We start from the raw sequence: 26,063 nt of genomic DNA on the forward strand, positions 1-26,063 counted from the left end.
TCTGATTGGATATGCAAATGCATCATGATGCAACTGCCATCTGTTTGGATATGCAAATGTGTCACGATGCAACTGCCATCTGGTTGGATATGCAAATGCATCACGATGGAAACACGTCTGATTGGTTATGCATATGCGTATGATTTAACTGCCATCTGATTGGATATGCAAATTAATCACGATGCAAACATGTCCGATTGGTTATGCATATGCGTATAATGCAAACGCACCTGATTGGTTATGCATATGCGTTTGATTTAACTGCCATCTTATTGGATATGCAAATGCATCACGATGCAAACACGTCTGATTGGAAATGCAAATGCATCACGTTGCAACTGCCATCTTATTGGATATGCAAATGCATCACGATGCAAACACGTCTGATTGGAAATGCAAATGCATCACGTTGCAACTGCCATCTTATTGGATATGCAAATGCATCACGATGCAAACACGCCTGATTGGATATGCAAATGCATCACGTTGCAACTGCCATCTGATTGGATATGCTAATGCGTGACGATGCAAACGCGTCTGATTTGAGTTTCACGGCTACGGTTTGTCTTAAATGCTTCTTGGAAGTTATTTAAACATTATTAGCAGTGCAGTAAAAATTAATAAAGTGACTAAATGTAAATGCGCTCATTTAGAGTTTGGTTGGAAAATGATGCATTTTCTAATTAAATATGCACTGAATAAATTGCATAAATTTCCAGACCAGATAATTTGGATAAAGCCAGTTTGTAAATGTTGGTCTTTGTTGACACATTAATTTGACAGGTTTTTGGATTCTGAATCTTTGTATCACTCCATACATCAGGAAAAACAGAATATAGATGTGGACAGAACGGTGTGTGTGTGTGTGTGTGTGTGCGAAGCTGCTGGAGTGGACATTCTGACTTTAAAGAGAGATTGAGATTAGAATCACAACAGAAACACTTCTGCATGTTTTTAGGTCACCAGTCTGAAAGAATACCACACAACTGAGCCGTGCATGAACACACACTGGTTCTGCCCGTTGTGTGTGTGTGTGTGTGTGTGTTCTGGAAGATTCCTCTGTCCTCTCGTGATGATGTCGCTGGCGTATCCGTCTCTGTCTTTCCTGTGTCCGTTGTGTCTGGCTGTTTGATGTACTTTCACAATACCACATTTTCCATAATTTGCGGCCACAAACTCCGTTTCTGTTGTTGTTTCGCTCCCAGAGAAGGAAACTGTGTGGCTTTTATTGGACTCTGGCTTCCTAACGACTTTGATTACACTCTGTTCTCCTTCCAAACGAACCCAAATAATAATGCGGTGAACACCAGTGTGCATTTTTTTGTGTGCAATACCGTGGATGCTATGAAAGCGGCGCTGACAGACTACACTGAGGTTTCTGAATCGCACTAAAGCCTGGTCTGACCAACGAGTGCTGTCTTGGATGAATGTAGATGTTGGTGTTATTCATCGCGGATTTTACTCACGGTTTGAGTTGTGAGGTAATAGTGTGATTGTGTTTTGTGCTTTCAGAGAGCCCAGCATGATGAGCTGGAGAAGATCGAGAAACACGTCAAATCCTCAAAAGACAAAGAGGGAAGTAAACCTCTGGACAAACCCGAGCAGTGAGCATCAAAACACACACACACACACACACAATAACTTACATCTGGAAGTTTTCATTAACCGAAGAAAAGTTGAAATGTAAATCCTGTGTCTCAATGTTACGAACAAGCGTTCTTCCAGTAACGTTAATAGAACGTGCAGTTTTCTGGTCTTTAGTAACGTTATAAAAACGTTAACACAAAGTTATTTATACATAGTTTGCTTTCTGAAATGTTTTAGTTGGACATTAATAGAACGTTTATTCATTTATCTGGTATTTAATAATGTTTTACATCGTTGATTGAATGTTCATGTAACGTTGTTAGAAATGATTTCTTTAACTCTTCGCATTTATAGCTCAGTGCTTTTAACTCTGACCATTTGCTCACAGGTTTCTCCATCAGCTCTCCCAGATTCCTGATTTCTCCGGGCGAGTCTTCTGTATTCTCTTTCAGTCGACCTTCTCTGAATGCATCTCGTCTGTTCAGCGCAAACTCCAGATTCTGCAGAGAGTCTGCAAGGTACGAACATTCATCAACGAAGCACTGGAATAGTGTGATTCTGTTCTTAACATAGACTGTAAAAAAATATGGACGTAGTGTCCGTGACGTCACCCATAGGATTCTGATGAGCCGTTCTGAAGCGCAAAGTAGGGACGAGATGGCCGTTGCCATCTTGGCAGCGCGTCACTCCCGGATAACAGAAAATGGGCCAAAAGGCGGGACGTGGGCGGAGCTTAAGTGACGCGATGACTAACAGACAGCAGATAAATGGCTATCCACCTGTCACTCGAAATGGCCATGCCCTTAATTATGCAGAATTTTAAGGCTTTATATAATGTAAACGAATGAGTTATAAAAAAATTCACCCCCCTCACAGTTGTCATGAAGGGCAAAATGAGCCGTATAGACCAAAAGCACAATTTGTACCAGGCTGTAAACATGTTTTATTCTGCTCTAAAGTTGGCCATTTTAACATGGGGCTCAATGAGATTCTGCTCCCTTCTGGATCCTATCCCTAGCGGCCAGTCGATGAATTGCAGTTTGAGGCACTTCCGTATTGGCTTCAAGAGAAACTGCGGGAGGTTGCCGCTTGGTTCTTAATCAAACCTGTTGATTCTTTGTAATGACTCATTTAAACCAGCTGGTGAATCTGATGTGAATCAAATACAGGATTCATTGGTCTGAATCAGGCAGATGACTCCTTGCTCACCTAATCGACTCGGATGACTCCTTGCTCAATTAATCGACTCTGGTTACTCCCTTGCTCACCTAATCGACTCGGATGACTCCTTGCTCACCTAATCGACTCGGATGACTCCTTGCTCAATTAATCGACTCGAATGACTCACTGCTCAATTAATCGACTCAGATGACTCCTTGCTCAATTAATCGACACGAATGACTCACTGCTCAATTAATCGACTCAGATGACTCCTTGCTCACCTAATCGACTCGAATGACTCCGTGCTCAATTAATCGACTCGAATGACTCACTGCTCAATTAATCGACTCGAATGACTCACTGCTCAATTAATCGACTCAGATGACTCCTTGCTCAATTAATCGACTCGGATGACTCCTTGCTCAATGAATCGACTCGGATGACTCCTTGCTCACCTAATCAACTCGGATGACTCCTTGCTCAATTAATCGACTCGGGTTACTCCCTTGCTCACCTAATCGACTCGGATGACTCCTTGCTCAATTAATCGACTCGGATGACTCCTTGCTCAATTAATCGACTCGGATGACTCATTGCCCAATTAATCGACTCGGGTTACTCCCTTGCTCACCTAATCAACTCGGATGACTCCTTGCTCAATTAATCGACTCGGGTTACTCCCTTGCTCACCTAATCAACTCGGATGACTCCTTGCTCAATTAATCGACTCGGGTTACTCCCTTGCTCACCTAATCAACTCGGATGACTCCTTGCTCAATTAATCAACTCGGGTTACTCCCTTGCTCAATTAATCGACTCGGATGACTCCTTGCTCAATTAATCGACTCGGGTTACTCCCTTGCTCACCTAATCAACTCGGATGACTCCTTGCTCAATTAATCGACTCGGATGACTCCTTGCTCAATTAATCGACTCGGATGACTCCTTGCTCACCTAATCGACTCGGATGACTCCTTGCTCAATTAATCGACTCGGGTTACTCCCTTGCTCACCTAATCAACTCGGATGACTCATTGCTCACCTAATCGACTCGGATGACTCATTGCTCACCTAATCGACTCGGATGACTCATTGCTCAATTAATCGACTCGGGTTACTCCCTTGCTCACCTAATCAACTCGGATGACTCCTTGCTCAATTAATCGACTCGGGTTACTCCCTTGCTCACCTAATCGACTCGGATGACTCCTTGCTCAATTAATCGACTCGGGTTACTCCCTTGCTCACCTAATCGACTCGGATGACTCCTTGCTCAATTAATCGACTCGGGTTACTCCCTTGCTCACCTAATCAACTCGGATGACTCCTTGCTCAATTAATCGACTCGGATGACTCCTTGCTCAATTAATCGACTCGGGTTACTCCCTTGCTCACCTAATCAACTCGGATGACTCCTTGCTCAATTAATCAACTCGGATGACTCATTGCTCAATTAATCGACTCGGGTTACTCCCTTGCTCACCTAATCGACTCGGATGACTCATTGCTCAATTAATCGACTCGGGTTACTCCCTTGCTCACCTAATCGACTCGGATGACTCCTTGCTCAATTAATCGACTCGGGTTACTCCCTTGCTCACCTAATCAACTCGGATGACTCCTTGCTCAATTAATCAACTCGGATGACTCATTGCTCAATTAATCGACTCGGGTTACTCCCTTGCTCACCTAATCGACTCGGATGACTCATTGCTCAATTAATCGACTCGGGTTACTCCCTTGCTCACCTAATCGACTCGGATGACTCCTTGCTCAATTAATCGACTCGGGTTACTCCCTTGCTCACCTAATCGACTCGGATGACTCCTTGCTCAATTAATCGACTCGGGTTACTCCCTTGCTCACCTAATCGACTCGGATGACTCATTGCTCAATTAATCGACTCGGGTTACTCCCTTGCTCACCTAATCAACTCGGATGACTCATTGCTCACCTAATCGACTCGGATGACTCATTGCTCACCTAATCGACTCGGATGACTCATTGCTCAATTAATCGACTCGGGTTACTCCCTTGCTCACCTAATCAACTCGGATGACTCCTTGCTCAATTAATCGACTCGGGTTACTCCCTTGCTCACCTAATCGACTCGGATGACTCCTTGCTCAATTAATCGACTCGGGTTACTCCCTTGCTCACCTAATCGACTCGGATGACTCCTTGCTCAATTAATCGACTCGGGTTACTCCCTTGCTCACCTAATCAACTCGGATGACTCCTTGCTCAATTAATCGACTCGGATGACTCCTTGCTCAATTAATCGACTCGGGTTACTCCCTTGCTCACCTAATCAACTCGGATGACTCCTTGCTCAATTAATCAACTCGGATGACTCATTGCTCAATTAATCGACTCGGGTTACTCCCTTGCTCACCTAATCGACTCGGATGACTCATTGCTCAATTAATCGACTCGGGTTACTCCCTTGCTCACCTAATCGACTCGGATGACTCCTTGCTCAATTAATCGACTCGGGTTACTCCCTTGCTCACCTAATCAACTCGGATGACTCCTTGCTCAATTAATCAACTCGGATGACTCATTGCTCAATTAATCGACTCGGGTTACTCCCTTGCTCACCTAATCGACTCGGATGACTCATTGCTCAATTAATCGACTCGGGTTACTCCCTTGCTCACCTAATCGACTCGGATGACTCCTTGCTCAATTAATCGACTCGGGTTACTCCCTTGCTCACCTAATCGACTCGGATGACTCCTTGCTCAATTAATCGACTCGGGTTACTCCCTTGCTCACCTAATCGACTCGGATGACTCATTGCTCAATTAATCGACTCGGGTTACTCCCTTGCTCACCTAATCGACTCGGATGACTCCTTGCTCACCTAATCGACTCGGGTTACTCCCTTGCTCACCTAATCGACTCGGATGACTCCTTGCTCAATTAATCGACTCGGGTTACTCCCTTGCTCACCTAATCGACTCGGATGACTCCTTGCTCAATTAATCGACTCGGGTTACTCCCTTGCTCACCTAATCGACTCGGATGACTCCTTGCTCAATTAATCGACTCGGGTTACTCCCTTGCTCACCTAATCGACTCGGATGACTCATTGCTCAATTAATCGACTCGGGTTACTCCCTTGCTCAATTAATCGACTCGGGTTACTCCCTTGCTCACCTAATCGATTCGGATGACTCCTTGCTCAATTAATCGACTCGGGTTACTCCCTTGCTCACCTAATCAACTCGGATGACTCCTTGCTCAATTAATCGACTCGGATGACTCCTTGCTCAATTAATCAACTCGGGTTACTCCCTTGCTCACCTAATCAACTCGGATGACTCATTGCTCAATTAATCGACTCGGGTTACTCCCTTGCTCACCTAATCGACTCGGATGACTCCTTGCTCAATTAATCGACTCGGGTTACTCCCTTGCTCACCTAATCGACTCGGATGACTCCTTGCTCAATTAATCAACTCGGGTTACTCCCTTGCTCACCTAATCAACTCGGATGACTCATTGCTCAATTAATCGACTCGGGTTACTCCCTCGCTCACCTAATCAACTCGGATGACTCCTTGCTCAACTAATCGACTCGGATGACTCCTTGCTCAATTAATCGACTCGGGTTACTCCCTTGCTCAACTAATCGACTCGGATGACTCCTTGCTCAATTAATCAACTCGGGTTACTCCCTTGCTCACCTAATCAACTCGGATGACTCATTGCTCAATTAATCGACTCGGGTTACTCCCTTGCTCACCTAATCAACTCGGATGACTCATTGCTCAATTAATCGACTCGGGTTACTCCCTTGCTCAACTAATCGACTCGGATGACTCCTTGCTCAATTAATCAACTCGGGTTACTCCCTTGCTCACCTAATCAACTCGGATGACTCCTTGCTCAATTAATCGACTCGGGTTACTCCCTTGCTCACCTAATCAACTCGGATGACTCATTGCTCAATTAATCGACTCGGGTTACTCCCTTGCTCACCTAATCGACTCGGATGACTCCTTGCTCAATTAATCGACTCGGGTTACTCCCTCGCTCACCTAATCAACTCGGATGACTCCTTGCTCAACTAATCGACTCGGATGACTCCTTGCTCAATTAATCGACTCGGGTTACTCCCTTGCTCAACTAATCGACTCGGATGACTCCTTGCTCAATTAATCAACTCGGGTTACTCCCTTGCTCACCTAATCAACTCGGATGACTCCTTGCTCAATTAATCGACTCGGGTTACTCCCTCGCTCACCTAATCAACTCGGATGACTCCTTGCTCAACTAATCGACTCGGATGACTCCTTGCTCAATTAATCGACTCGGGTTACTCCCTTGCTCACCTAATCAACTCGGATGACTCCTTGCTCAACTAATCGACTCGGATGACTCCTTGCTCAACTAATCGACTCGGATGACTCCTTGCTCAATTAATCGACTCGGGTTACTCCCTTGCTCACCTAATCAACTCGGATGACCCCTTGCTCAATTAATCAACTCGGATGACTCATTGCTCAATTAATCGACTCGGGTTACTCCCTTGCTCACCTAATCGACTCGGATGACTCCTTGCTCAATTAATCGACTCGGGTTACTCCCTTGCTCACCTAATCAACTCGGATGACTCCTTGCTCAACTAATCGACTCGGATGACTCCTTGCTCAATTAATCAACTCGGATGACTCATTGCTCAATTAATCGACTCGGGTTACTCCCTTGCTCACCTAATCAACTCGGATGACTCCTTGCTCAATTAATCAACTCGGGTTACTCCCTTGCTCACCTAATCGACTTGGATGACTCCTTGCTCAATTAATCAACTCGGGTTACTCCTTGCTCAATTAATCAACTCGGGTTACTCCCTTGCTCACCTAATCGACTTGGATGACTCCTTGCTCAATTAATCGACTCGGATGACTCCTTGCTCAGTTAATCGACTCGGGTTACTCCCTTGCTCAATTAATCAAGTCGGGTTACTCCTTGCTCAATTAATCAACTCGGGTTACTCCTTGCTCAATTAATCAACTCGGGTTACTCCCTTGCTCACCTAATCGACTTGGATGACTCCTTGCTCAATTAATCGACTCGGATGACTCCTTGCTCAGTTAATCGACTCGGATGACTCCTTGCTCACCTAATCGACTCGGATGACTCCTTGCTCAATTAATCAACTCGGATGACTCCCTTGCTCAACTAATCGACTCGGGTTACTCCCTTGCTCACCTAATCGACTCGGGTTACTCCCTTGCTCAATTAATCAACTCGGGTTACTCCCTTGCTCACCTAATCGACTCGGATGACTCCTTGCTCACCTAATCGACTCGGGTTACTCCCTTGCTCACCTAATCGACTCGGATGACTCCTTGCTCACCTAATCGACTCGGATGACTCCTTGCTCACCTAATCGACTCGGATGACTCCTTGCTCACCTAATCGACTCGGGTTACTCCCTTGCTCACCTAATCGACTCGGATGACTCCTTGCTCAATTAATCAACTCGGGTTACTCCCTTGCTCACCTAATCGACTCGGATGACTCCTTGCTCACCTAATCGACTCGGGTTACTCCCTTGCTCACCTAATCGACTCGGATGACTCCCTTGCTCAACTAATCGACTCGGGTTACTCCCTTGCTCACCTAATCGACTCGGGTTACTCCCTTGCTCAATTAATCAACTCGGGTTACTCCCTTGCTCACCTAATCGACTCGGATGACTCCTTGCTCACCTAATCGACTCGGATGACTCCTTGCTCACCTAATCGACTCGGATGACTCCTTGCTCAATTAATCAACTCGGGTTACTCCCTTGCTCACCTAATCGACTCGGATGACTCCTTGCTCACCTAATCGACTCGGGTTACTCCCTTGCTCACCTAATCGACTCGGATGACTCCCTTGCTCAACTAATCGACTCGGGTTACTCCCTTGCTCACCTAATCGACTCGGGTTACTCCCTTGCTCAATTAATCAACTCGGGTTACTCCCTTGCTCACCTAATCGACTCGGATGACTCCTTGCTCACCTAATCGACTCGGATGACTCCTTGCTCACCTAATCGACTCGGGTTACTCCCTTGCTCAATTAATCAACTCGGGTTACTCCCTTGCTCACCTAATCGACTCGGATGACTCCTTGCTCACCTAATCGACTCGGATGACTCCTTGCTCACCTAATCGACTCGGATGACTCCTTGCTCACCTAATCGACTCGGGTTACTCCCTTGCTCACCTAATCGACTCGGATGACTCCTTGCTCACCTAATCGACTCGGATGACTCCTTGCTCAATTAATCAACTCGGGTTACTCCCTTGCTCACCTAATCGACTCGGATGACTCCTTGCTCACCTAATCGACTCGGGTTACTCCCTTGCTCACCTAATCGACTCGGATGACTCCTTGCTCAATTAATCAACTCGGGTTACTCCCTTGCTCACCTAATCGACTCGGATGACTCCTTGCTCACCTAATCGACTCGGATGACTCCTTGCTCACCTAATCGACTCGGATGACTCCTTGCTCAATTAATCAACTCGGGTTACTCCCTTGCTCACCTAATCGACTCGGATGACTCCCTTGCTCAACTAATCGACTCGGGTTACTCCCTTGCTCACCTAATCGACTCGGGTTACTCCCTTGCTCAATTAATCAACTCGGATGACTCATTGCTCAATTAATCAACTCGGGTTACTCCCTTGCTCACCTAATCGACTCGGATGACTCCTTGCTCACCTAATCGACTCGGATGACTCCTTGCTCACCTAATCGACTCGGGTTACTCCCTTGCTCAATTAATCAACTCGGGTTACTCCCTTGCTCACCTAATCGACTCGGATGACTCCTTGCTCACCTAATCGACTCGGATGACTCCTTGCTCACCTAATCGACTCGGGTTACTCCCTTGCTCAATTAATCAACTCGGGTTACTCCCTTGCTCACCTAATCGACTCGGGTTACTCCCTTGCTCAATTAATCAACTCGGGTTACTCCCTTGCTCAATTAATCAACTCGGGTTACTCCCTTGCTCAATTAATCAACTCGGGTTACTCCCTTGCTCACCTAATCGACTCGGATGACTCCCTTGCTCACCTAATCGACTCGGGTTACTCCCTTGCTCAATTAATCAACTCGGGTTACTCCCTTGCTCAATTAATCAACTCGGGTTACTCCCTTGCTCACCTAATCGACTCGGATGACTCCTTGCTCACCTAATCGACTCGGATGACTCCTTGCTCACCTAATCGACTCGGGTTACTCCCTTGCTCACCTAATCGACTCGGATGACTCCTTGCTCACCTAATCAACTCGGATGACTCCTTGCTCACCTAATCGACTCGGGTTACTCCCTTGCTCACCTAATCGACTCGGATGACTTCTTGCTCAATTAATCGTCTCGGATGACTTGCTTGCTCAGCGAATGGGCTCAGGTGACTCGCTTGCTCAATTAATCGTCTCGGATGACTTGCTTGCTCACCAAATGGGCTCAGGTGACTTACTTGCTCACAGAATCGACTCAGATGACTCCCTTGCTCAATTAATCGTCTCGGATGACTTGCTTGCTCAGCGAATGGGCTCAGGTGACTCGCTTGCTCAATTAATCGTCTCAGATGACTTGCTTGCTCACCGGATGGGCTCAGGTGACTTACTTGCTCACAGAATCGACTCGGATGACTCCTTGCTCAATTAATCGACTCAGATGACTCCTTGCTCACCTAATCGACTCGGATGACTCCTTGCTCAATTAATCGACTCAGATGACTCCTTGCTCACCTAATCGACTCGGATGACTCCTTGCTCAATTAATCGACTCAGATGACTCCTTGCTCAATTAATCGTCTCGGATGACTCGCTTGCCCACCGAATGGGCTCAGGTGACTTACTTGCTCACAGAATCGACTCAGATGACTCCCTTGCTCAATTAATCGTCTCGGATGACTTACTTGCTCACAGAATCGACTCCGATGACTTACTTGCTCACCGAATCGACTCGGATGACTCGCTTACTCTCCAAATCGACACGGGATGACTCTTGCTCACCGAATCGACTCTGACTCGCTTGCTCAATGAATCGGCTCAGATGACTCACTCTCTGAACCGCAGGTTGTTTTGTACGATAATAGTTTCAGGGGTGGTTTCGGTGCCCGCTTATGAAAAAAACCCAATGAAGTCGAGTCACATTTACACTACCGGTCAAAAGTTTGGAATTAAGATATTAAAATCTTTTTGAAAGAGTCACTTCTGCTCACCAAGGCTGTGTTTATTAGATCGTAAATCCAGTAAAACAGTGAAATATTACTCCAGTGTCACATGACCCTTGACTAATCATTCTGATAGTCTGTAGTATTACTTGTCTTTCAAACCCCTGTCCTCAAGTGAACACTGATGCCATCCTCCATGGATAACACACACTTGTTCAGACGTCACACACACACAGTCCAGTTTTGTCCCTGAGTCCAGGTGCTGTGCTTCTCCTCCAGACTCTTCAGAGCGGTTCTGGAGTTCTGCAGATCCTTGGGTTAGTTTTGGCGTTTGGTAATTTCATGAACGGAGGGAATCGCACCAGAGGACAAGCGGACGGCTTTACACTGGACATTCTGCCCAAACTCAAGGATGTCAAGAGCAGTGTAAGACACACACACACACACACACACACACACACACACACACACACACACACACACACACATACAGACATCTAAACTGGTTAAATTGATTGGATCAGCTGACTCTTCTCTTCTGGTTTTCAGGACAACAGTAAGAGTCTGCTGGCATACATCGTGGCGTACTACCTGAGACACTTTGATGAGGTGAGGTTCATTTATAATGCTCCCGCAGAACAACACGGTCCAAAAGTCTTCAGTGTGTGTGTGTGTGTGTGTGTGTGTGTGTTTCAGGACGCGGGCAGGGAGACGTGTGTGTTTCCGCTCCCAGAACCTCAAGACCTGTTTCAGGCCTCTCAGATGAAGTTTGAGGACTTGACTAAGGATCTGCTGAGACTCCGGAAAGATCTGCGAGGTAGAGTTCATCAACAGATGGATGCGTGTGTGTGTGTGTGTGTGTGTGTGTGTGTGTGTGTGTTCAATACATAAAAGGATTCTGCTGAAAACCTTCAGAATCATCTGATCTTCTAGTGTTTTGTAGTTTAAAGTGATTATTTTCTAACTAGAAAGAAGAGTTGAAGAATGCAGCTCAACAACGTAGCACTGGAATATTGTGGTTCTGTTCTTAATCAAACCTTTTGATTCTATGTAATGACTCATTTTAACCAGCTGGTGAATCTAATGTGAATCAAAGGAATCCTTGGTCTGAATCAGGCAGATGACTCACTTGCTCACCGAATCGACTCGGATGACTCACTTGTTCAGTGAATCGTTTCAGATGACTCACTTGCTCACTGAATCGTTTCAGATGATCTTGCTCACAGAATCGACTCAGATGACTCACTTGCTCACTGCTCAGATGACATGCTTGCCCACTGAATTGACTCAGGTGACTCGTTTGCTCACTGAATAGTCTCCGATGACTTGCTTGATCACCGCTCAGATGACTCACTTGCTCACCGAATCGGTTCAGGTGAATCACTTTCTCACCACTCAGATGACTCACTTGCTCACCACTCAGATGACTCACTTGCTCTCCGAGGTGACTCAGATGACTCGCTTCCTCACCGAATCGTCTCAGATGACTCGCTTACTCACCGAATCGGCTCAGATGACTCACTTGCTCGCTGAATCGGCTCAGATGACTCACTTGCTCACCGCTCAGATGACATGCTTGCACACTGAATGAACTCGGATGACTCGTTTGCTCACTGAATTGACTCGGATGACTCGCTTACTTACTGAATCGTCTACGGTGACTTGCTTGCTCACCGCTCAGATGACTCACTTGCTCACCGAATCGGTTCAGGTGACTCACTTGCTCACCGCTCAGATGACTTGCTTGCACACTGAATTAACTCGGATGACTCGCTTACTCACTGAATCGCCTACGGTGACTTGCTTGCTCACTGCTCAGATGACTCATTTGCTCAATGAATCGACTCAGATGACTCACTTGCTAACCAAATCGGTTCAGGTGACTCGCTTGCTCTCAGAATCGGCTCAGATGACTCACTTACTCAACAGAATCGGCTCAGATGACTCACTCGCTCACAGAATCGACTCTGACTCATTTTCTTCTGCTGAAGACCTTCCTGAACCTCAGCTCTGATCTTCGTGTTTTGTAGTTTAAAGTGATTATTTTCTAACTAGAAAGAGTTGATTGACAAGCTTTGGCTGAAAGTTGGGAAAAGCCTTTGAACTTGGACGTGTGTGTGTGTGTGTGTGTGTGTGTGTGTGTGTGTGTGTGTGTGTGTGTGTGTGTGTGTGTTGCTACAGTGTCAAATCGACATCATGAGAACTTTGGATCAGAAATAGCCGAACAGGCTGACTCATTTCCTGCACATGAGTGAGTTAGCGTTAGCATTAGCGCTGTGATCTGAGTCAAACACAGTCATTTCCTAGGGTCAGCTGTTAATGGGCCTGGTAGTTGTTAACACTTTTGAAATGGTTGGCAGGCCTTTACTACACATTATTCTTCTCTTGATGTGTTTTATTGTAGCTCTTGAACACAGTTCCTCAATTCTTTATTAAACTTCTCTTTAATTTGCGTCTCTGGCAGCCTCGATCAATCACGCGAGCGCTCGCTCCAGGAAACAGACGCCGCTGTAATTGGTCCGGCTGATTTGGCTCTGATTGGCTGTTTTCAGTTGAGGTTACAGAGCTGACAATCGACACACACACACACACACACACACACACACACACACACACAGACAGACACTGAATGTAAAGACACTGATGACTGAAACACTGCTGTCGGTTTATGGATGCACTTTTATTATAAATTTGGAAGAAATGCAATCTACGGAGGCCCTAAAGGGACATGAAAGGAAAATATGGGATTGGAGAAAATTATCCGTTCCCCTGAAAACCTTTACAAGTGAACTCAAATGTTTTGGGGGAACACAAACGTTTTGCTCAAGAACACATTGGAAGTCTCATTTTCCCCATCAAATGTGGGGAAAGGAGTGTCCCAGGAGGCATTGATGAATAAAGTTAAACACATATTGTTAGAAAAGGTTTCTATTTTGAATAAATGCTGTTATTTTTTTCCTTTTTATTCATCAGTGACTCCTGGAAAAGATATCACCGGTTATGAAATAATGTGTTCAACACTGATCATAATCATAAATCCTCATGAGAGTGATGTGACTGGAGTAATGATAAATTCAGCTTTGATCACAGGAATGCATTATATTTTGAAGTATATTCAAATAGAAATCATAATTTTAGATTGTAATTTCACAATATTACTGTTTCTTTTCAGCGTTTTTCAGCAAATAACGTAGGCTTGAGCATAAGAATCATATTCTCTCTCATGCGTCGTGACAGGGCTTCATGAGTTCACGTCTGAGGTCCAGGCAGAATTTATTTATGTAAGATTCATATTAAACATCAAACATTTTAAATACTTCCAGGCTACACACGGTCTCTGTGCTCACAGCGTCACAGACATTAATATTTGAACGATTTATAAAAGATGAATCTCTGTCTGGCCATCTGGAATTTTGGTTTGGAGATGAAGGTTATGATTGTATATATTGTGTTGTAGTATTACACCACATTGTGTGTGTTTATTAGCACCGTTTGTTGTTTTTCTTGTGGTATGAGAGCGAGCTTTTGGACCCGGAAGCTCGTCAGTCTTAACAACCGGATATTCCAGTTCAATCTAAAGCAAATCTTTTTTTATTTGTACATGTATGTGTGTTTTATACATTTTTATTTTAAATATTTTTGTTTTTTATATATATAATTTGTATGTATGTATGTTTTATTTATACATTTGTTTCATTTATTTATTTGTTTTTATACATTTTTATTTATGTTTTTACATATTTATACATTTTTATTTATTTGTATGTTTTTATATTTTTATTTAGACATTTGTTTTTATTTTTATTTGTTTGTTTTTATATTTTTATTTATATAGTAGTTTTTTATTTTTGAGAGTGTGTGAGAGTGTGTGAGAGTGTGTGAGAGTGTGTGAGAGTGTGTGAGAGTGTGTGAGAGTGTGTGAGAGTGTGTGAGAGTGTGTGAGAGTGTGTGAGAGTGTGTGAGAGTGTGTGAGAGTGTGTGAGAGTGTGTGAGAGTGTGTGAGAGTGTGTGAGAGTGTGTGAGAGTGTGAGAGAGTGTGAGAGAGTGTGAGAGTGTGTGAGAGTGTGTGAGAGTGTGTGAGAGTGTGAGAGAGTGTGAGAGAGTGTGAGAGTGTGAGAGTGTGAGAGAGTGTGTGAGTGTGTGAGAGTGTGAGAGAGTGTGAGAGAGTGTGAGAGAGTGTGTGTGAGAGTGTGTGAGAGTGTGTGTGAGAGTGTGTGTGAGAGTGTGTGTGAGAGTGTGTGTGAGAGTGTGTGTGAGAGTGTGTGTGAGAGTGTGTGTGAGAGAGTGTGTGAGAGAGTGTGTGAGAGAGTGTGTGAGAGAGTGTGTGAGAGAGTGTGTGAGAGAGTGTGTGAGAGAGTGTGTGAGAGAGTGTGTGAGAGAGTGTGTGAGAGAGTGTGTGAGAGAGTGTGTGAGAGAGTGTGTGAGAGAGTGTGTGAGAGAGTGTGTGAGAGAGTGTGTGAGAGAGTGTGTGAGAGAGTGTGTGAGAGAGTGTGTGAGAGAGTGTGTGAGAGAGTGTGTGAGAGAGTGTGTGAGAGAGTGTGTGAGAGAGTGTGTGAGAGAGTGTGTGTGAGAGTGTGTGTGAGAGTGTGTGTGAGAGTGTGTGTGAGAGTGTGTGTGAGAGTGTGTGTGAGAGTGTGTGTGAGAGTGTGTGTGAGAGTGTGTGTGAGAGTGTGTGTGAGAGTGTGTGTGAGAGTGTGTGTGAGAGTGTGTGTGAGAGTGTGTGTGAGAGTGTGTGTGAGAGTGTGTGTGAGAGTGTGTGTGAGAGTGTGTGTGAGAGTGTGTGTGAGAGTGTGTGTGAGAGTGTGTGTGTGAGAGTGTGTGTGAGAGTGTGTGTGAGAGAGTGTGTGTGAGAGAGTGTGTGTGAGAGTGTGTGTGTGAGAGTGTGTGTGAGAGTGTGTGTGAGAGTGTGTGTGAGAGTGTGTGTGAGAGTGTGTGTGAGAGTGTGTGTGAGAGTGTGTGTGAGAGTGTGTGTGAGAGTGTGTGTGAGAGTGTGTGTGAGAGTGTGTGAGAGTGTGTGTGAGGGATGGAGTCGTGATCCCGGCGGTCGTGAGGAAAGCTCTCTGTAATCTCCTCTGTCCGCTTCCCATGACCGTAATTGGACTAATTGCTGCATGTTTTAGGAATGAAGGATTGCACTCTGGGCAGGAAGTGACCTCGCTCTCTCCTCTCGCTGCTTCCTCTAATCTCTGAGGTTCACAGGTCAGGTGTGATTCCTCTAATCCACAGTTTATCCACACATTCTGCTCTCTCTGGCTTTAACAACCTGACACTGACACTTCTGTGCTTCCTGTCCGGCGAGGGCTGAGGAGCGGCAGCACATCTTTCAGAGTTTACACACTTTAGCGTGTGTGTGTGTGTGTGTGTGTGTGTGTGTGTGTGTGTGTGTGTGTGCGTGTGTAGCGGGCGGATGTGTGGGTTAATCTCAGTCCTGATGATGATTGCAGATGTGCTGAGATCGGTCACTACAATCACAAGCTGCTCTCTGACCCTACTGGAGGTCAAAGGTCAGGGGAATCATTCCATGTGCTTTAGAGATGTGGAAACTGCATTACGTGTGTGTGTGTGTGTGTGGTAGGGCTGGGCGATATGTGAATTTTTTGGGGGGGATAATCGCCTTCAAAAATATCGCGATATCTGATAATATCGTCTACTCCGCACTGACCTCGCCCACGCGCGCCATTGCTCATGTCTGTGTCAAAATTTTCCAGGCATAAAATGGAGGACAACGGCTTAATATCAAAGAAAAGATGCACACCGGTAATTTGGCAGTATTATGGATTTAAAACCAAATGCAAATGGAGAACCAGCGGATCCAACAGAGGCTATCTGCAGGCTGTGCAAAAAAAAAAGTAGGTTAAAGATGCGCAGCCCACTAATCTCCGCTGCCATATCCACATTGGCTACACCATCCAGCAGTAGCGGCCTCATTTGAGCCCCGCTCTGCAGCCGCTTCTCAAAGCGGGAAAAGTTCTAGTTTAACTCAGATTGCTTCTGCGTTCGCTTGTGGAAAGAAGTACGATAAATCCAGTTTAAAATGGAGACAGTGCACTCTAGCTGTGACCCGTTTTCTGGTTAAAGATATGATGCCTCTTAGTCTTGTGGACCAGGCAGAATTCCGGTCCATGCTTCAAACTTTTGACCGGCAGTATGAAGTACCCAGTCGGAATTATTTCTCAAGAACAGCTATTCCAGAGCTGTATAATACAGAGAAAACTGAGCTTATGACTAACATCAGTAGCGCGGATTACGTCGCTCTTACGACGGATATGTGGTCGAGCAGCAATACGATGACACCTTACATGTCAATTACTGCTCATTACATAGACAAAAACTGGGTACTACAATCAAACTGCCTCGGAACGATTTATGTGCCTGAGAGCCACACAGCAGATTATTTGGCAGATAGCTCTTGGAGAGTGTAGGGCGTTTTCACACCTGAAAGTCCGCACCAAGGTCCGAACCGAAGTTCATGTTTTGATACATTTTATACATTCGGTTAGTTTTGGTTTGGTTTCACATTGCAATTATTCGAGCGAAGAACTTAACATGACACACTTGCGTCCTCTCGTCTTCATCTATGTGGGACATTGATTGGTTTGTAAACGGATGCGTCTTTGACAAGAGTGAATGAACGGACGCATATCGTTGCCACTATTGAACACTGCGCATTGCTGGACTATTTTCGTTACGTTTAAAAGTGGACATTTCAAGCTTTATATAAACATATTTCTCATGTTTGTGAGACAAGTAGCTGCTGAGTTTGGGTTTATTTGAGACACGCTCAAGTTCATGCGCAAAGCATGTGATCGCTCCCGCAATTATTGTCTGCTATAGACTATTTGCTTCTTATTTATTAAATCCAGGCAATTATCTGATTAAACGTTGATTAAAATTAAGATACAATTTATACAAAACGAAATTCACATTAAAGAAGGGCTTTCTAAGCAAAATCATGCAAAATTTTGTGTCTAGAAACCTGCATTAGATTGTTGCGTTAATGTTTTATAAATGCATAGGTTCAATTAAATAACGTGGTGTTTAGATTATATTTTATTTCTGAGAACTAGCCTAATGTATTTTTGAAAAATGAAAACATATTTGTTTTAATTTTGAATGATAATTTAGATTTTTGATGATTTTAATGATTTTTTTTAAAAATGCATGGCAACTGCTAAGACAATTAAATAACGTTGTGTTTGGATTATATTTTATTATTAAGGTGTCTAATTAAAAAAAAAATCAATTGTTTTAATTTTGAATGATGATTTAGTTTTTTGAAGATTTTACTGATAAAAAATGCATTTATGATTTTCATACGCAACTGTTAAGACATGCTGGGTAAACCACATTTACGGTGTTTTACAGATCACCTGCATAAAGTTATTTTAAGGTGATGTTTGTTTACCCATATTTTGATTTTTTTTTAAAACGTTTTGAATATGTTACTGATAAAAGCAATTTGTCTAAATGATTGAATATCGTTCGCATTGTGTCCTGAATATTTTTTTTTTTTCAAAGGTTTCGCTCTCTCGTTTTATTTTTAGCGTTAGTATTTTAAATGTTCCAGGTTAAATGTTCCAGGTTTACATGTTTGATTAATATTTGTATTATTAATAGGCTATTCTATTTATAATTTAATAGCCAATAATATGTTTAGAGCTGTTTAAAACATTTAGTCAAGCCAACCTATGTCTCGTTAATTTGTAACGTGCTTCTCTTTGCGCACAACCACAACCAACATCTTATCCATATACGTCAATGTTTTGCTTTAACACATATAGGCTACTGTAGCTATGCATCAAAAACACTAAAAAGGTAAGTGTATGGTAACTACTAAGCTATTTATAATGTATTTGGCAACGCAATGTCCTGTGAGTTTATCAGTCGTCATTTTTATGATACTGTGAATTATCGTCTGATAACACTGACTGTTATCGACATCGAGATATTTGCGAGACATCGTCGATATGCCATAATATCGTCATATCGCCCAGCCCTAGTGTGTGGGCCATAAAATAATTAGATCTTAATGATTGTTTCAATTCTGCTGCTTGATTCAAGGGTTTGGGTTAGTATTAAAGAGAGAGTTCACCCACAACTCGCCCTCAAGTCATCAGAGGTGTGACTTTATTCTGTCAGATGAACACAATCAGTTTTATGATGGATAGATGCTCTTTTATGATGGATAGATGCTCTTTTATGATGGATAGATGCTCTTTTATGATGGATAGATGCTCTTTTATGATGGATAGATGCTCTTTTATGATGGATAGATGCTCTTTTATGATGGATGGATGCACTTTTATGATGGATAGATGCACTTTTATGATGGATGGATGCTCTTTTATGATGGATAGATGCACTTTTATGATGGATGGATGCTCTTTTATGATGGACAGATACTCTTTTATGATGGATAGATGCTCTTTTATGATGGATAGATGCTCTTTTATGATGGACAGATGCTCTTTTATGATGGATAGATGCACTTTTATGATGGATGGATGCTCTTTTATGATGGACAGATGCTCTTTTATGATGGACAGTTGCTCTTTTATGATGGATAGATGCACTTTTATGATGGATGGATGCTCTTTTATGATGGATAGATGCTCTTTTATGATGGACAGATGCTCTTTTATGATGGACAGATGCTCTTTTATGATGGACAGATGCTCTTTTATGATGGACAGATACTCTTTTATGATGGATAGATGCTCTTTTATGATGGATAGATGCTCTTTTATGATGGACAGATGCTCTTTTATGATGGATAGATGCACTTTTATGATGGATGGATGCTCTTTTATGATGGACAGATGCTCTTTTATGATGGACAGTTGCTCTTTTATGATGGATAGATGCACTTTTATGATGGATGGATGCTCTTTTATGATGGATAGATGCTCTTTTATGATGGACAGATGCTCTTTTATGATGGACAGATGCTCTTTTATGATGGATAGATGCTCTTTTATGATGGATAGATGCTCTTTTATGATGGATAGATGCACTTTTATGATGGATAGATGCTCTTTTATGATGGATAGATGCTCTTTTATGATGGATGGATGCTCTTTTATGATGGATAGATGCTCTTTTATGATGGATGGATGCTCTTTTATGATGGATAGATGCTCTTTTATGATGGATGGATGCTCTTTTATGATGGATAGATGCTCTTTTATGATGGACAGATGCTCTTTTATGATGGATAGATGCTCTTTTATGATGGATAGATGCTCTTTTATGATGGATAGATGCACTTTTATGATGGATAGATGCTCTTTTATGATGGATAGATGCTCTTTTATGATGGATAGATGCTCTTTTATGATGGATGGATGCTCTTTTATGATGGACAGATGCTCTTTTATGATGGACAGTTGCTCTTTTATGATGGATAGATGCACTTTTATGATGGATGGATGCTCTTTTATGATGGATAGATGCTCTTTTATGATGGACAGATGCTCTTTTATGATGGATAGATGCTCTTTTATGATGGACAGATGCTCTTTTATGATGGATAGATGCTCTTTTATGATGGATAGATGCTCTTTTATGATGGATAGATGCTCTTTTATGATGGATAGATGCTCTTTTATGATGGATAGATGCACTTTTATGATGGATGGATGCTCTTTTATGATGGATAGATACTCTTTTATGATGGATAGATGCTCTTTTATGATGGACAGATGCTCTTTTATGATGGATAGATGCTCTTTTATGATGGACAGATGCTCTTTTATGATGGATGGATGCTCTTTTATGATGGACAGATGCTCTTTTATGATGGACAGTTGCTCTTTTATGATGGATAGATGCTCTTTTATGATGGATGGATGCTCTTTTATGATGGACAGATGCTCTTTTATGATGGATAGATGCACTTTTATGATGGATGGATGCTCTTTTATGATGGACAGATGCTCTTTTATGATGGACAGTTGCTCTTTTATGATGGATAGATGCTCTTTTATGATGGACAGATGCTCTTTTATGATGGATGGATGCTCTTTTATGATGGACAGATGCTCTTTTATGATGGACAGATGCTCTTTTATGATGGATAGATGCTCTTTTATGATGGACAGATGCTCTTTTATGATGGACAGTTGCTCTTTTATGATGGATAGATGCTCTTTTATGATGGATAGATGCACTTTTATGATGGATAGATGCTCTTTTATGATGGACAGATGCTCTTTTATGATGGACAGTTGCTCTTTTATGATGGATGGATGCTCTTTTATGATGGATAGATGCTCTTTTATGATGGATAGATGCACTTTTATGATGGATAGATGCTCTTTTATGATGGATGGATGCTCTTTTATGATGGACAGATGCTCTTTTATGATGGACAGATGCTCTTTTATGATGGATGGATGCTCTTTTATGATGGATAGATGCTCTTTTATGATGGATGGATGCTCTTTTATGATGGACAGATGCTCTTTTATGATGGACAGTTGCTCTTTTATGATGGATAGATGCACTTTTATGATGGATGGATGCTCTTTTATGATGGATAGATGCTCTTTTATGATGGACAGATGCTCTTTTATGATGGATAGATGCTCTTTTATGATGGACAGATGCTCTTTTATGATGGATAGATGCTCTTTTATGATGGATAGATGCTCTTTTATGATGGATAGATGCTCTTTTATGATGGACAGATGCTCTTTTATGATGGATAGATGCTCTTTTATGATGGATAGATGCTCTTTTATGATGGACAGATGCTCTTTTATGATGGATAGATGCTCTTTTATGATGGATAGATGCTCTTTTATGATGGATAGATGCTCTTTTATGATGGATAGATGCTCTTTTATGATGGATAGATGCTCTTTTATGATGGACAGATGCACTTTTATGATGGATGGATGCTCTTTTATGATGGATAGATACTCTTTTATGATGGATAGATGCTCTTTTATGATGGATAGATGCTCTTTTATGATGGATAGATGCTCTTTTATGATGGATAGATGCTCTTTTATGATGGATAGATGCTCTTTTATGATGGATAGATGCACTTTTATGATGGATAGATGCTCTTTTATGATGGATAGATGCACTTTTATGATGGATGGATGCTCTTTTATGATGGATAGATGCTCTTTTATGATGGATAGATGCACTTTTATGATGGATAGATGCTCTTTTATGATGGATAGATGCTCTTTTATGATGGATAGATGCTCTTTTATGATGGATGGATGCTCTTTTATGATGGATAGATGCTCTTTTATGATGGATAGATGCTCTTTTATGATGGATAGATGCTCTTTTATGATGGATAGATGCTCTTTTATGATGGATAGATGCTCTTTTATGATGGATGGATGCTCTTTTATGATGGATAGATGCTCTTTTATGATGGATAGATGCTCTTTTATGATGGATAGATGCTCTTTTATGATGGATAGATGCTCTTTTATGATGGATAGATGCTCTTTTATGATGGATGGATGCTCTTTTATGATGGATAGATGCACTTTTATGATGGATAGATGCTCTTTTATGATGGATAGATGCACTTTTATGATGGATAGATGCTCTTTTATGATGGATAGATGCTCTTTTATGATGGATAGATGCACTTTTATGATGGATAGATGCACTTTTATGATGGACAGATGCACTTTTATGATGGATAGATGCACTTTTATGATGGACAGATGCACTTTTATGATGGATAGATGCACTTTTATGATGGACAGATGCACTTTTATGATGGATAGATGCACTTTTATGATGGATAGATGCACTTTTATGATGGACAGATGCACTTTTATGATGGATAGATGCACTTTTATGATGGACAGATGCACTTTTATGATGGATAGATGCACTTTTATGATGGACAGATGCACTTTTATGATGGATAGATGCACTTTTATGATGGATAGATGCACTTTTATGATGGACAGATGCACTTTTATGATGGATAGATGCACTTTTATGATGGATAGATGCACTTTTATGATGGATAGATGCTCTTTTATGATGGATAGATGCTCTTTTATGATGGATAGATGCTCTTTTATGATGGATAGATGCTCTTTTATGATGGATAGATGCACTTTTATGATGGATAGATGCACTTTTATGATGGACAGATGCACTTTTATGATGGACAGATGCACTTTTATGATGGATAGATGCACTTTTATGATGGACAGATGCACTTTTATGATGGATAGATGCACTTTTATGATGGACAGATGCTCTTTTATGATGGATAGATGCACTTTTATGATGGATAGATGCACTTTTATGATGGACAGATGCACTTTTATGATGGATAGATGCACTTTTATGATGGACAGATGCACTTTTATGATGGATAGATGCACTTTTATGATGGACAGATGCACTTTTATGATGGATAGATGCACTTTTATGATGGATAGATGCACTTTTATGATGGACAGATGCACTTTTATGATGCATAGATGCACTTTTATGATGGATAGATGCACTTTTATGATGGATAGATGCTCTTTTATGATGGATAGATGCTCTTTTATGATGGATAGATGCTCTTTTATGATGGATAGATGCTCTTTTATGATGGATAGATGCACTTTTATGATGGATAGATGCACTTTTATGATGGACAGATGCACTTTTATGATGGATAGATGCTCTTTTATGATGGATAGATGCTCTTTTATGATGGATAGATGCTCTTTTATGATGGATAGATGCTCTTTTATGATGGATAGATGCACTTTTATGATGGATAGATGCTCTTTTATGATGGACAGATGCACTTTTATGATGGATAGATGCACTTTTATGATGGATAGATGCACTTTTATGATGGATAGATGCTCTTTTATGATGGATAGATGCACTTTTATGATGGATAGATGCACTTTTATGATGGACAGATGCACTTTTATGATGGATAGATGCACTTTTATGATGGACAGATGCACTTTTATGATGGATAGATGCTCTTTTATGATGCTCTTTTATGATGGATAGATGCTCTTTTATGATGGATAGATGCTCTTTTATGATGGATAGATGCTCTTTTATGATGGATAGATGCACTTTTATGATGGATAGATGCACTTTTATGATGGATAGATGCACTTTTATGATGGATAGATGCTCTTTTATGATGGATAGATGCACTTTTATGATGGATAGATGCACTTTTATGATGGATAGATGCTCTTTTATGATGGATAGATGCTCTTTTATGATGGATAGATGCTCTTTTATGATGGACAGATACTCTTTTATGATGGACAGATACTCTTTTATGATGGATAGATGCTCTTTTATGATGCTCTTTTATGATGGATAGATGCACTTTTATGATGGACAGATGCACTTTTATGATGGATAGATGCACTTTTATGATGGACAGATGCACTTTTATGATGGATAGATGCTCTTTTATGATGCTCTTTTATGATGGATAGATGCTCTTTTATGATGGATAGATGCTCTTTTATGATGGATAGATGCTCTTTTATGATGGATAGATGCTCTTTTATGATGGATAGATGCTCTTTTATGATGGATAGATGCTCTTTTATGATGGATAGATGCACTTTTTTGATGGATAGATGCTCTTTTATGATGGATAGATGCTCTTTTATGATGGATAGATGCTCTTTTATGATGGATAGATGCTCTTTTATGATGGACAGATGCACTTTTATGATGGACAGATACTCTTTTATGATGGACAGATACTCTTTTATGATGGATAGATGCACTTTTATGATGGATAGATGCTCTTTTATGATGGATAGATGCTCTTTTATGATGGATAGATGCTCTTTTATGATGGACAGATGCACTTTTATGATGGACAGATACTCTTTTATGATGGACAGATACTCTTTTATGATGGATAGATGCACTTTTATGATGGATAGATGCTCTTTTATGATGGATAGATGCTCTTTTATGATGGATAGATGCTCTTTTATGATGGACAGATGCACTTTTATGATGGACAGATACTCTTTTATGATGGACAGATACTCTTTTATGATGGACAGATACTCTTTTATGATGGACAGATACTCTTTTATGATGGACAGATGCACTTTTATGATGGATAGATGCACTTTTATGATGGATAGATGCTCTTTTATGATGGATAGATGCACTTTTTTGATGGATAGATGCACTTTTATGATGGATAGATGCTCTTATGATGGATAGATGCTCTTTTATGATGGATAGATGCTCTTTTATGATGGACAGATGCTCTTTTATGATGGATAGATGCTCTTTTATGATGGACAGATGCACTTTTATGATGGACAGATACTCTTTTATGATGGACAGATACTCTTTTATGATGGACAGATACTCTTTTATGATGGACAGATGCTCTTTTATGATGGATAGATGCACTTTTATGATGGATAGATGCTCTTTTATGATGGACAGATACTCTTTTATGATGGACAGATGCTCTTTTATGATGGACAGATACTCTTTTATGATGGATAGATGCTCTTTTATGATGGATAGATGCTCTTTTATGATGCTCTTTTATGATGGATAGATGCTCTTTTATGATGGATAGATGCTCTTTTATGATGGATAGATGCTCTTTTATGATGGATAGATGCACTTTTATGATGGATAGATGCTCTTTTATGATGGATAGATGCTCTTTTATGATGGATAGATGCACTTTTTTGATGGATAGATGCACTTTTATGATGGATAGATGCTCTTTTATGATGGATAGATGCTCTTTTATGATGGATAGATGCTCTTTTATGATGGACAGATGCTCTTTTATGATGGATAGATGCTCTTTTATGATGGACAGATGCACTTTTATGATGGACAGATGCACTTTTATGATGGACAGATACTCTTTTATGATGGACAGATACTCTTTTATGATGGACAGATGCTCTTTTATGATGGATAGATGCTCTTTTATGAAGGATAGATGCTCTTTTATGATGGATAGATGCACTTTTATGATGGATAGATGCTCTTTTATGATGGATAGATGCACTTTTATGATGGATAGATGCTCTTTTATGATGGATAGATGCTCTTTTATGAAGGATAGATGCTCTTTTATGATGGATAGATGCTCTTTTATGATGG

The 26,063-nt window shown here is 41.6% G+C and overlaps 1 protein-coding gene across 1 annotated transcript in view; it reads left to right on the plus strand.

Moving 5' to 3' along the window:
- Nucleotides 1-26,063, plus strand: part of fmn2b (formin 2b) — a gene marked incomplete at its 5' end in the record, with an annotated part of 122,932 nt that overhangs the window by 63,479 nt on the left and 33,390 nt on the right. Inside the window, 5 exon segments of the mRNA XM_079845517.1 lie at nt 1,513-1,604; nt 1,976-2,105; nt 11,220-11,366; nt 11,490-11,549; nt 11,637-11,757. Of these exon segments, the coding sequence (XP_079701643.1) occupies nt 1,513-1,604; nt 1,976-2,105; nt 11,220-11,366; nt 11,490-11,549; nt 11,637-11,757 (550 nt within the window).

Source organism: Gobio gobio (genome assembly GCF_949357685.1).
Source record: "Gobio gobio genome assembly, chromosome: 20".
NCBI classification, from domain to species: domain Eukaryota; kingdom Metazoa; phylum Chordata; class Actinopteri; order Cypriniformes; family Gobionidae; genus Gobio; species Gobio gobio.